The sequence below is a fragment of the Pisolithus orientalis genome, assembly GCF_024613125.1.
Source record: "Pisolithus orientalis strain OTSU chromosome Unknown F5J12scaffold_39, whole genome shotgun sequence".
NCBI lineage: Eukaryota > Fungi > Basidiomycota > Agaricomycetes > Boletales > Pisolithaceae > Pisolithus > Pisolithus orientalis.
In genome coordinates, this window is record NW_026260820.1 from 356,768 (window position 1) to 368,850 (window position 12,083).

General features: G+C 49.5%; 5 protein-coding genes across 5 annotated transcripts; 4 read left to right on the plus strand and 1 right to left on the minus strand.

Annotated features, from left to right (window-relative positions):
* Positions 1-1,974: 1,974 nt before the first annotated feature.
* On the plus strand, positions 1,975-2,570 carry F5J12DRAFT_896456 (uncharacterized protein; the record flags this gene model as incomplete). Its single annotated transcript, XM_051747942.1, has 4 exons — positions 1,975-2,024; positions 2,123-2,130; positions 2,180-2,198; positions 2,261-2,570. 4 exons carry the CDS (start codon positions 1,975-1,977, stop codon positions 2,568-2,570), a joined length of 387 nt encoding a protein of 128 aa, XP_051596456.1.
* A 1,587-nt stretch (positions 2,571-4,157) lies between these two features.
* On the plus strand, positions 4,158-6,584 carry F5J12DRAFT_907170 (uncharacterized protein; the record flags this gene model as incomplete). Its single annotated transcript, XM_051748887.1, has 12 exons — positions 4,158-4,248; positions 4,291-4,397; positions 4,456-4,588; positions 4,647-4,772; positions 4,820-4,912; positions 4,965-5,134; positions 5,189-5,520; positions 5,627-5,750; positions 5,827-5,951; positions 6,073-6,187; positions 6,254-6,276; positions 6,368-6,584. 12 exons carry the CDS (start codon positions 4,158-4,160, stop codon positions 6,582-6,584), a joined length of 1,656 nt encoding a protein of 551 aa, XP_051596457.1.
* A 67-nt stretch (positions 6,585-6,651) lies between these two features.
* On the minus strand, positions 6,652-7,970 carry F5J12DRAFT_369316 (uncharacterized protein). Its single transcript, XM_051739078.1, has 4 exons — positions 7,905-7,970; positions 7,344-7,845; positions 7,237-7,270; positions 6,652-7,157 (listed from the first exon to the last, which is right to left on the minus strand). The coding sequence occupies exons 2-4, from the start codon at positions 7,833-7,835 to the stop codon at positions 7,015-7,017; spliced, it is 669 nt and encodes a 222-aa protein (XP_051596458.1). The 5' UTR covers positions 7,836-7,845; positions 7,905-7,970; the 3' UTR covers positions 6,652-7,014.
* A 113-nt stretch (positions 7,971-8,083) lies between these two features.
* F5J12DRAFT_907162 (Thg1 C terminal domain-containing protein) lies at positions 8,084-9,182 on the plus strand (the record flags this gene model as incomplete). The annotated part of the gene is made up of 6 exons (XM_051748884.1): positions 8,084-8,187; positions 8,236-8,367; positions 8,423-8,637; positions 8,705-8,793; positions 8,843-8,947; positions 9,000-9,182. 6 exons carry the CDS (start codon positions 8,084-8,086, stop codon positions 9,180-9,182), a joined length of 828 nt encoding a protein of 275 aa, XP_051596459.1.
* A 1,287-nt stretch (positions 9,183-10,469) lies between these two features.
* F5J12DRAFT_702117 (uncharacterized protein) lies at positions 10,470-10,884 on the plus strand (the record flags this gene model as incomplete). The annotated part of the gene is made up of 2 exons (XM_051740517.1): positions 10,470-10,691; positions 10,750-10,884. Coding segments are annotated over 2 exons (357 nt in total), but the record flags the coding sequence as incomplete, so codon positions are not given.
* Between the last annotated feature and the right edge of the window lie 1,199 nt (positions 10,885-12,083).

Below are 12,083 nucleotides of genomic sequence, written 5' to 3' on the forward strand. Positions count from 1 at the left end.
CAACGACAAATCAAAAATCGACCGGTGCATTACTGAGAGGAATATTTCCAAATTCAGGCCCAAGTCATCCCCTTATTGTGCGTCCTGGCCCACATTGCTCATCACAACATCCTGAATCTGGATGCGAAAGGTAGCCTATCTGCTGGTCAGTATAACTGAGTTATAAGCAGCTACCTCGGAGGCTGGCTTTATGGACAAGACCGCTCGAGCCACCTCACCTGTAGTAGCCTTTAAGTCAGTCGGGTTTTGGCTCGTGGCCATCTTAGGAGAATTTGTAATGTGGACTCAGTCAAGGCCCGATTCTACGGTTACAACTGGAATATCGCCAGCAGGAAATTATGTCCGACCTTGAATCAAAGAAAAGGACTGGTGTCATTACAACAATCGGTTAACGGGATATAAGGAGAGCGATGGACCAGCGGTGATATCACTACTCTATATAAAATACTCACTGACATAGGTTTACTTGATATGCATGCACGGCTGCCAGACACGTCTGGCTTGCCCCATTACTGTGGGATATCAACAGCAGCTTTAGTATTACGTAGACGGTCTTTGCAGCAGACTGTTTGCTTGTGCTTGGTCAGCTGACATAATCAGTGCATTATTTTCATAAAAGCTCGTCAACCTTTTTTCTCTCTCTTTCTTTTCTGAAACGGTTTGACCATCGACAGTCTCTCTCTCGATTTCACTCGCGATGAATGTTCGTGGGGTTCATTGAGCAGCCGCTAGCTAGTCTTCAGGGCTGCCTGCCTCATAGTCTAAGGAGTAAGCTTTTTTTCCTTCATCTTTGAACACGATGAAATTATCCTTACAATTGGCGAGTGTCTGTATTGACACTGTGTGTCTTTACGTTGTCATAGTTACACTGATTCTTTCATTTGTTCGAGTGCAGACCAGTACAGCTGACGGTTTCTACCCAGGATGACTGAAGTAGATGGTTGATGCAAGCGGGATTCGCTGGGGGTTCGTGGGTGGTGAGTCTCATTGTTTACAAGTTTCTGGGGTATCGCCTTCAGGATGATCTTCGAATTCAAACTAGAGTATCTGAGGGTTGTAAAACCCGATGCTTTTACATTTCAATCTGTCAATCCACTGATCTATTACTTCATGTCTCATTATGGGCAAAGGCTTACTGAAGGTTTTCCAGGCTTCGACCAAATCACTTTGTGGTGTATTAGCAAGGTTAGTCTTGTTTCCTCGTTAACGTTTCAGTGTGATGTCAATATGGATTTACCGCCTGATGCTTTTTCGTCATCGAGTTGCATCTGTTGATAACTTCTGGCTGTTTTACTTTCTTTCTGATCTCCTTTTCTTAACCAACTCGAACAACACGCTCATACTGTCATTAGGTGTCTCATGGAGCTTGCGACAGTAATACAGCCAATAGCAGTGTAAGTGTGCTTCCCGGTTATATTTTGATGATGTTTTATACACGACGGTCTTCGTATTATGCTGCCGAAAATGCCCGCCACAGCTCATATACTCGGGCAACCCTACTGATATCTTCCAAATGTTTCTCTTGTACCTTGAGCTGACTTGTCAGGCAGGATATGCGATAGGCTGTTGTCATATTACAGATGGTCATGACGTATTCTGAGGTGAGTATCAGTTGGCAACCATTTTCCCCCACGTTTTCTTTGGATGATTCATTTTTATATCATCAACTAGAAGCTGTTGCTGAGCTTCGGCATTGATTTCACGTTATCTTTTCTGATGTCACGAAACCATCATCAGTGGACGCCATTGCTAACATCGAGGACAGGCCTGTACCACCCACGCAATATCGGCATGACAGCTCTCGCTCTCAACTTACCTTGGATGAACTACTGTCGTGTACCCAGTGATTGTAATTCCTTTGAGGCCCGTTCGGGTTAATGGCGCCTTGAGATATATATTCTATGAACATTCGTATCGATATTAGATTGGCAGGTTCAAAGTGTACTTCAAGTCACAACGTGTTCAGTGGCTATCATGTCTGTCGTCCTCGCTGCAATTGCCGTTGCCGTTCCTGCTTCTATTCTGTAAGTGAATGGCAATTATGATATTCATCATCAAGACAGATATCAAGTCTGCTAAGCGTCAGGTCTTCTCACGCGAGACGAGGCTAACACTCCTACAGTTCTATCAGTATGTTTAGGTGCTATGGCTGTCCTCTTGATGTGTTGACCTTGTGTAGGGCCGTGCGAACGCCTTAAGTGCTTACAACTACCGTTAAGCGAACTACCTGGGAACGCTGATACTTCTACCCAGCACTTAGCCGAGTTCATCAGTCCGGCACAAACGCCCCCTCGCCTAGCCCATCAAAGAGACAAGTCATGTCCCGTGCTTCTGCTCATTCGGATCAGTTGACAGGCGACCCGACTCTACGCACGAGAGGTTTTGGGTCCATTTTCCTGAAAGCTATTTCTAAGGCTACCTCCACGTTCAATGATAACAAGAACGGAAATTCGACTTGTGACAATATCTTTCATGGAGTCATTCGCGCACCGGCGAGTGGAGCGGAGGATGTTCGGGAACGCTTAGAAGAATGTGGACGTAGTCAAGCGAGTATATTGATTCACCCTTAGCGTCATCGTCACATGTTGAATCAAATTCCGAGTTATACGACCGAACTCAAAGGGTGTTTGAAAGGCACCGACTGAAGGCTATTTGGCCATCGTGATACATATCAAATATTCAGGTGGTTTCAGGTGGCAGAACGGATGGGCGCGCTGGGGGAGTATGTGAAGTCGAGACTAGAATCGGTGGAAAGAACGGAAGATGGACTTTACGAACTGAAAACATGTAGACCAGGTGTTCCGTTTCCTTTCGAATCTTTCCTTGTTTGATTCGGGTGCAAGTAGGCAACTTATAACAACTAGCCTTCGAGGGCAAGCGACAATGGAGAAATCATACCAGTGGTACATGCACTGAACATTTATTTCGAGTGATAGATTCGTGACCTGAACCAGAAGGGCCTGGTGAAGTCAATGACGCTGGATATTAATTTCACGATGTGAAGTCTACGTAACTGAAGGGCGTGGTCACTTAGGACGGGAATAACGTTCAAGCAGTAACGGAAAAGGGAATGGCAAGTACCAAAAGGATAGGTGGGCAATACATGCCCAGCCTACTTCTGCAAGGGGAGTGAGGGGACCAGGAACGGGGGCTACCGTCTCTACCCGACTAGATGGACTGGGGTCGCACGGCAAGGGTTCGACGAAAAGTGACTAAGATGCGCAGATAGAGATCGCACTGTAGAATGTCCACCAATTTCTAATGCTGGGACGCGACTTCAATGCACGAATATAAAAGACTTAGACACCAAAACCACAGAAGAATTGCACCACCATAGACCTAAGGCATCAAGGCTGGACCCGCGTGGCTGCAATCAGGCCTAAATGTGAGCGTCGTAGGAGTAGGGTATCTTGGCAGTGGCCAACCAGCCGTTGAAGCTGTTCTCTGCCACGTAGTGAGGCCTCTCCAAACTTGGAGTCACCGTCGTGGAATTCGAAACGAGTCGAACCCTCTGAAGATGTTGATGACGGCCTGGGGGGCGCTCCGCATTTACGATTGCATCAAATCCAGAAAGAAAGTAACAGTCGTTTCAATTCATCCGTTTACCGTTACCTTTGCCCGAACAGGCTCGGGTATGCCACAAGTGCTCATCAGAGAGACGAGGAATGACGGAATCGCGGTCACGACCAGTCAGTGACGGGTTTAAACAGGTTTAAACCATTTTTTCGCTTCCTGATGCTAGTAGATGAACCTTCTGCCCGCGATGGAGCACTCAGAAAGACACCGGGTCAACCGCTTCTCGTAGTATCACCTGAACAACGGAATGCTATAAAGTCGCCGCATCATAAGTTACGATAATCATTGATGCATTTCGTATGATTGTTCCCCCAGAACGATACCAGAAAGGACGTACCGTTGGCAGAATTACCACGGACTCAACGTCCGTTCTTCTGGTAATTGATTTGGGTACTTCCGTATATGGTAATCGATGTCAGTTACCACTTGAACGTTGACAACAACCCTGCTGCAGCTCCAAACGACACACGAGGTATCTTAGGCCCCTCCAAAGAGTTTTGGAGTGAGCTGAACTTTTAAGTTCACAGCCTTTGCTTTCCATAGTCACAGTCAAAACCACGAATCCACTTGGACCATTCGCCATGTCCACGCCCGACAATGCACATGACACCCTTTTCGGAAGCGAGCCTGGCCAAATACCAGACGCTGTGTCCGGGATTCCACACTGTGAAGGTGTAGACGTCACTTGTACACACATTTCCGGGGAGCTTGCAGATCCGTCTAGGTCAACCGAGTTAGAGACCAAGTATAAGACCGTCGTCGCGTGGTATGCGCGTAAGGCTCAGCAGGCGGTTTCCCAACCTCCGGCAAAGCGGAGGAAGGTAAGTTTCCTGTTGGACAGATCTTGGTACGGCCGAAGCAAATCTCACCACGCGCTAGATGGCAGCACCATCATGTGATATCTGTCACTTGGCGCTACCACGTCCATTCGTATGCCTCTCTTGCTCCTTCGCAGGATGTTGGGCAGGGGAGCACATTACTTCTCACCTCGCTGACTCCCGCCACCCGTTCTGTAAGTTTGGCTTCCACAGGCGCTAACGGTCAATGACGTACTCAGTCACTCTACTTAGGTGTTGACACGAAGTCAGGCTCTCTGTTTTGTTCGCAGTGCAATAATTTTGTCTACAATGTCATGTTCGAAGACTTGTACCTGTCCACGATACTTCTGGTGGAGGAACAGCAGACGCGTTTTCAGGGTACTTCGCTTTGCTCTTTGCGCGAGTGGCCCAGCTGACAGTCACAGTATCTAAGCGGACACGCGAACCGTACCAGCCATGGGCACCAAACAACGAGGAGGCAGCTTTCCTAAAAAATACCACCGTCCTCCCATGCCAAGGTGAATACCTGCGCATCTTCTCTCGACCTTCTGCTAACGAATCCCAACGTAGGCTGTCGTGGTCTACTAAATCTTGGACAGACCTGCTTTCTCAATGTTATCCTCCAATCGTTCATTTACAACCCTCTCCTCCGCAACTTCTTTCTCGGAGATCGGCATAATAGCCGACTTTGCAAGCATACGGATTGTACTTGCTGCGAGATGGACGGTTTATTTACAGAAGTTAATCTCTCTTCAGTAACTTGTGTGGTCATTGACCGTCGGTTCTGCGCTTAGATTTATTCATCCTCTACAACACCTTTCGGCCCGACCTCATTCCTCGCTACAACATGGAAAGTATCAGCCGAAATGTCAGGATACGCACAGCAAGATGCCCACGAATTCTTCATTACCGCACTCAACCAGATTCATGGGACATGCCGTGGATCGACAAACATCTCGTGTAATTGCATCGTGCACCAGACATTTGCAGGGCAGCTACAAAGCGAGGTAACCTGTGAGCGGTGTGGTAATGTCACCCGCACCGTGGATCCAATGCTGGACATCAGCCTCGAACTGAGAGATCCGGGGATAGAAAAGGAGATCACCCTTGCTGGGTGCTTGCGCAGGTACCTTCATTACGTTTCATAATTCGCATGAGTCCAATTGCTCATGTACCCTGTCCGGCTGTGTTCCTTTCATTTCCGTTTATACGCTGTGGCATGTTTGATCCAGGTATACGAAGCCCGAAAAACTGGGAAGAGAATACAGCTGCACAAAATGTGCTAAGGCAACGCACGAGGCAGTCAGGCGACTCAGCATTCGCAAACTCCCACCTGTCCTGAGCTTCCAATTCAAGGTCTGTCTCGTTTTCTTTCTTCCTCCGCGCTCCTAGTCTGCATTCGCTGGATGGATGGCTAAATTAAATTACGTAGCGCTTCGAGCACAAGACAGTCTCCAAAGGTGTGCCGCAGAAGATCGACACGCCTGTACGGTTCCCCGTAGCGATCAACATGGCACCCTATACCACTCTCGCAACGTCCAGCAACGGCGAAACCACGTGCGTCCATTTTCACATCCTATTCCATCTCTTCGCTGCCGTCTGTATGGCTCACCTTCAATTAAAAACTGACGGTGCCCTTGTCTCTTCTCACTTCATGTTTTTCATTTCCCTCACCAAGAAGCAGGTATCCAGGGCCGGATGCGATGTATGAATACGACCTTTTTGCAGTCATCAATCATGAAGGCCAGATGGAGAATGGGCATTATACCAACTTCGCGCGGTTTCAGGACGAGGTATGGTCCCTCCGCTACAACGACACCTTCAATCTATTAACAACTGCACTACAACTGCACGAGTAGTGGTATCGTTTCGACGATGAGAAGTAAGTCTTACACACATCCACACGAGAGCTAATCTCAACCATCGCTATCCCATGCTACCAACGTAACCTTGTGGATTGAACGATTACACAGGGTCACCCTCTCTAGTCTAGGCACTTGTCTGAACTCTAACGCCTATATGTGTTTCTACGTCAAACGTCACCTCGATTATAAGCCGTATATGAAGCCGACGTACCTCGTCGCCCGCGAGAACGACATCGTACGGGAGCAGGAGCAGGAGAAAATGCGTGAATTGGCACGTATGAAAGAGGTTGACGACGCCCTGATGGCCACGATCGCTGGAGACTGAGTCAGGGGACGGCCGTATTACCGAAAGACGTGGCTGATGGATGACAGTCGAGAAGACGGTTGCGGGAGCTCATATAGGAAATAGAGGGTAGAAGTGTATTCGTAAAGGATGTATAGGATGCGATTCAGTGTACATCATGCCGTCTATCCAACTTAGCCTTATGGACAGTAGTAGTGAAACAACAATACCTCGCTCGGTTTCCCCGAAAGCTGATGAGGAAACAGAACTAGGAAGGGACAAATAACGCAAAAAAGCGGGATGAAAACGGGAAAAAGCAACCAAGTGGATGGTTGAAATGCTATATCGTGCCGGACATTCGAAAACCGATGGAGAGCGAAAACGTACACTTTCCAGTTCAAAGGATGCAGTGAGAGAGAGAGAGAGAGAGAATAAAAGTGGGGAAGAGCAAAGAGAAGAAACGAGAGGGAATTTAGGTAGGGATGATATCGTAAAGCTCATCGTCCCTGACACGGATTTCGACTACTTCCACTTCGTAATCCGTCATGGAGGACGTCTTCGACCACGAATTAGAGATAAAGCCTTTTGAGCCTGGAGGTGAGGTCGACGCCACGTCTATTAACAACACCAGTGATTAAAACAGGCCATCATATCTGTCAGCCGAAACATTCAAAACAACTGAGGGGGCACGAACATCGATCCTTGATATAGGGTGGAACGAACAAATCCTAAGGGAGACACAAGTAAATTCGCCACGATTCAGTGTGAGACAGTCGAATGCGGTGAATCAATATATCGAACCTGATTCCACACAAATCCCTGACTCCTTTGAATCGTCAAGATAGGGCGGAGGGTATGTGTCGGACGGCGTTCCTTTCTGCGGTGCCGCCTCTTCGTCGGCTCCGGTTCCGGATCGACGGCACGCTGCTTCCCCTTGAGGTCCTTCTTGGGCAGGGATTGCAGCGGTGGAGGTGAACCCGTCTTCTCGTTGTTGCATTTGTCGTCACCGTCGCAAGCATTATGGTCGATCTCCATATTCTGTGTATCATCCTGCCTCTCGATACGGTCGCCGTCTGGGTCATTACTGGAAGGACGCCCGTAATCCTCGCCGTCCTCCGAGCACGAGTTATCCTCGGACTGACTATCAGTATAATCATCGTCCTCGTCCTCCTCGTCGTCATATGGGATCTGCTCGTAGCAAGCCCATGTAGGTGGCGACGACGCACGGCCAATCAGCCGTCTCCTGAAGTAGGAGGAGTAGGGGGAGTTTGGGGCGGCTGTGCCTGTGCTCATGGTGAGATCGCTGATAGAGCAATAAGCGTCGGTTGTACAGAGTAGAGTAAGGTGCTATGTGGGCTAAACTATGAAAGCGAGGATGCACAGTTGCTGTGAGTTCAGTCGTTGCCTCGTGTGCGGGGTGTGGTGCAGAGTCCTAGTCAGAGTCGGCCAGGCCTCTCCCACGCCCCATAAGTACAAAATTGGGAAAATCACCTGGGGCGTGCCGCAGAAGTTATTGATATCAGCTTTTGATCGACAGCATCATGGCAAACTCAAAGTATGCCTACGTTCGTAACTATGAACTCCCCGATCCATTGTTACCGGGATGTTTTCTGATTTGCAGATTAGATGGACACTCGTTCCACAGGTAAGAAGTCACGGTCCATCAGCCGGGTTTCACATCTTACTGGCACAGGTTCTCTGAGGAGCACGGATTCACAAAACCCAACGACGAACGTGCTCTCAAACTCATGGATCATGCAGCTATGGACGTCATGACCGAATACAAAGATATTGTCCTTGCTTTCGGTGAATCGGACGAATTCAGGTGAGCCATGTCCTGCTCAGTGTAACCACCACAGCCAAAGACGTGCGAGTCTCAGCTTTCTACTCCGAAGATCCACGAACCTGTACAATCGGCGGCAAGCAAAAATACTTACGACCCTCACATCCTATTTTACTTCTTGCTATGTATTCCACTGGTCGAAATATTTCCCCGACACATCAATGCGATACCCACCCTCGTTCGACGGTCGCATCGTTCTGTATCCAGACGAACGGTCTGTGCGCGACTACTTTTCTTGGCGACAAGCCGACAGTAAGCAATTCCTTATCATCCTCTTTGTCTCTTCGCCTCTCACTTGGGCTGCTCCGGCAGCGCCCAGCACACATCAATAATCTATATAACACCGCGTTTTGGGCACTTGTGAAACAAGGAGGAAAGACGACTTCTGAAGCACATGCCACGCTCAGGGTAAATGTAAACGTCGGATCACTCGTTGATGGTACTGATTGGTTATTAGGGTACCGTGTCTGCTATGAAACAGGAAATACTTTTTCAACAATTTAACATCAACTACAATGACATCTCACCTAGGTACAAGAAAGGGAGCGTCCTTGTACGAGTGGTGCGTGCACTTCTTTACGACCCAACACGAGTATCGTTCACGCTGGTTATAGCCTCAGGAAGCGCCGGAGATTACCTCGGAACACAGTGCCGGACAGACAGTTGCCCTGCAGATACCCTTTGAGAGATCCACGGAAGAGAAGAAGAAAAGAGCCAGGACGAGAACGGAAGTATTACATTGTGATATTATCGGTGATGAATTCTGGATGGCGAGATCCTTTATCCTTGCAGGTTAATATTTGAATTTCTCGTTACTTGTCAATTTTCGTTTACTTCGTGCTTGAAGACATGCGTGAACCATCTACTGAACCGCATCAGTCGCAACTCGCAGTTCCGCGCGTGACGCTCCACCGGTCCGCGCCGAGACTGATTTTCACTGCCACACTTCACGGGAACGGACTTATATAATATTAATACTGTAATGATGTTCGGCGCGAGACGTAGCGCGACACGAACATCATACCTTGCGGCATGCTGTTTTCCTGATGTTTGGCACTGTGGGTCCACCATTTTTTCCAATATGACAATGGCTGCCACAGGTAGTATTCCATGGGTCGCGGCTCTGGAAATCCCGTCAGCAGCTGGCGTGCTACCTTGTCCCCTGATATAGGCTATTTATCAATCCAACGAGACAGTTCAAGCTTCCACTCCCGCTCCGATAGCAGCGAGTCTATCTCCGGTATCGCCCACATCGGTGGGCAGGCGCACACCAACCCCTCCGCACATTATACAGGGGTTGGGCACATCGGTCATCATCCAAACCCGACACCCAGCAACAGAAAACCCCACCTGCCCAAGGATACACCGTACATACCTCCCCGTCATCACCAATCGGTGACGCCACAAGCTTACACCTACCCTGGGCCACACGCCACACACTCGTATGACCCACTTGTGTACCAGGACCCATTGCAATCCGTGAGTTGTTTTTGCCTTGTTTCACTTAGTGGCAGCTCGCGGCGCTGATCAACGGATGTACGCCACACCAACAGCACTTATACGGCGGCAACAAGCCTGGTCCCTCTGAGTCACAGCTCTTAGTCGAAAGCAACCACAGTGCGGGTTCAACTGCATCCTCCTCATCTGGACACAGGATTACTCAAAAAGGTTACTGCGGTCTATCCCATTCGCAATCTCCCGTAGAATATACCCAACATCAAGTCCCCTTGCCCCGTTCCGCTTCTCAGAGGCAGCCGTATTGTCACTACTCTGCATATCAGGGTCGGCATCGCGTTGGTCTAGAGACCGTCAATTACGGCGATCACTTGCCCAACACCCCTGGTACACACTGCTGCCACGTTACTTTTCCAGGGTATCCCCTGAGCAACATTCTTGCGCCAGAAACATTTGACCAGCTCCCCCCACACAAGCGTCCATCGTCCCAAATGGGCTACCTGCCATCTCCCAACTCTGACCCTTCAACGTCCACCCCACATCACCAAGGGAGCGCACCAACCTTTTCGGTTTCCCCCCCCGCCACAACCAGTCATACTGGAAGATCTCTCTTCCCAGACGCAGGCCCTTACCTGCGTCAACAACTTGGTATACAACCTCATGAGCCCGTCAACCTATGGTCTCTTTCCGATCCCCCCCCCGGCGAGAAGCCTAATCAACCCTATCCGATGCTCATTAAGCTTGCGATTTACGGCAGTCCCAACAAGCAGTTGACCCTTCAGGAGATCTACAGCGAACTCGAAAAACGCTTCACTTGGTTCCGTGAGCGTCACAATGAGCGGGCATGGAAAGTATGTTTTTTAATTAAAATTAAAATTAACCACGTGAATTTCCTGATGGAAAATGCAGAATTCGATCCGTCATAACCTATCGCTCAACAAGGTGTTTCGCCCTGTTCCACGGCCCATTACCGACCCTGGGAAGGGAAGTTACTGGCAGCTTGATGTATCTGGCGGAGAGGGCTACAAACGTGCCCGCAAGCGACGCAGCAGGGCATCCAGGGCATCGCACTCGCACTCAGAGGAAGATGACGAGGAAGATACCTCCGAGCTTGACGACGAAACGGATGGGAGCCTTCCTGAGATGCGTCCACAACCTGTTCTCGGTTGTCCGTCTCAGCATTCTGCTGCGTCATTGCAGGGCATGTCGGGCAGCCGCTTTCCCACTGACAATACTGTCATTGACCCGGAGTTACGAGGGGACGGCGGACACCTCGTAGGCGAAGGTCGTACCAGGCCAGGATCTCGCAGGACAAATAGTGCAGGGACCCCGTACCCTAGCGTCATACCCTCTTCTCGAAACTTGCACACAACCACGCCGGCAAACCTTGATCTTAGTTCTTACAGCCAGCCGGTATGGTCCGGACAGTCGTGCTTTGTACAAACGGCACTCCAGTCTGGTCAAGCTCATGGGCAGGGTAGTGGAAGAGCTTCTTCAGTCCCTGCGCCAACTGGCTATGAATATGCATTGTCGGTTTCTGGTGTTTCGCCTAGACACATGCCTCAACAAACAACCAACCTCCCGGCCATTCATCAGCCTTCACTGGGCCCCGGGCTTGAATATGGGTGCGAGCCTGGACACTTGATCAGTGCTCAGTCCGTGCAGAGCTATGCGGACCAGGCTCAGTCCGTCAGCCCTGCGCGTGGCGGGAGCCGGGTCCACTCACGCCTTCGTTCGTCTCCGGAGCTACCTCCTTCCACTTCCACTACCACCACTACCTCATCCTCGTCCGTTCTGTCTTCGCAGAGCTGGAGCTTTACGGCGAGTTCGAAGGGTAAAGGTCGGGCGATCTAAAGGTTCGGTGCTGTGGCGCTCGCACTGCAGTGCTTGTACCACCGAGTACGGCCGTATAAAAGCATATGTGACTTGTCGAGATGGCACAGTAGTGGATTTGCATGGCTTGATGAAGATGATTGCCGAAGCCCTCCCCAGTGACTCGACATGTTGCCTGCTCTGATTTTCATGTTTTTCTCCGCTCGGCCCTCGATAGACACCGGGTCATACTGTAATCTTATCCGACACACACAAGGAATGCTTCTTGAATGTGGATCAGTCTAATCTTTTAGTCCTAGTGACCCGTTCAACCTTCTATACACTTTATCCCCCTGCTCCCGTGCTCCAAGCCATACCTGTGGCATTTACTATGACGATCTTCAATCACCCACACACGCATCCTTACGTAC

Bases quoted from the DNA above. Each gene is read 5' to 3' on its own strand.
- F5J12DRAFT_369316 (XM_051739078.1), bottom strand. From the start codon at position 7,835: ATGAGCACAGGCACAGCCGCCCCAAACTCCCCCTACTCCTCCTACTTC. The intron at 7,271-7,343 runs GTTCGATATATT...TGTCTCCCTTAG, and splicing joins AGGGATTTGTGTGGAATCAG to GATTTGTTCGTTCCACCCTA. The intron at 7,158-7,236 runs GTTCGTGCCCCC...TGTTGTTAATAG, and splicing joins ACCCTATATCAAGGATCGAT to ACGTGGCGTCGACCTCACCT.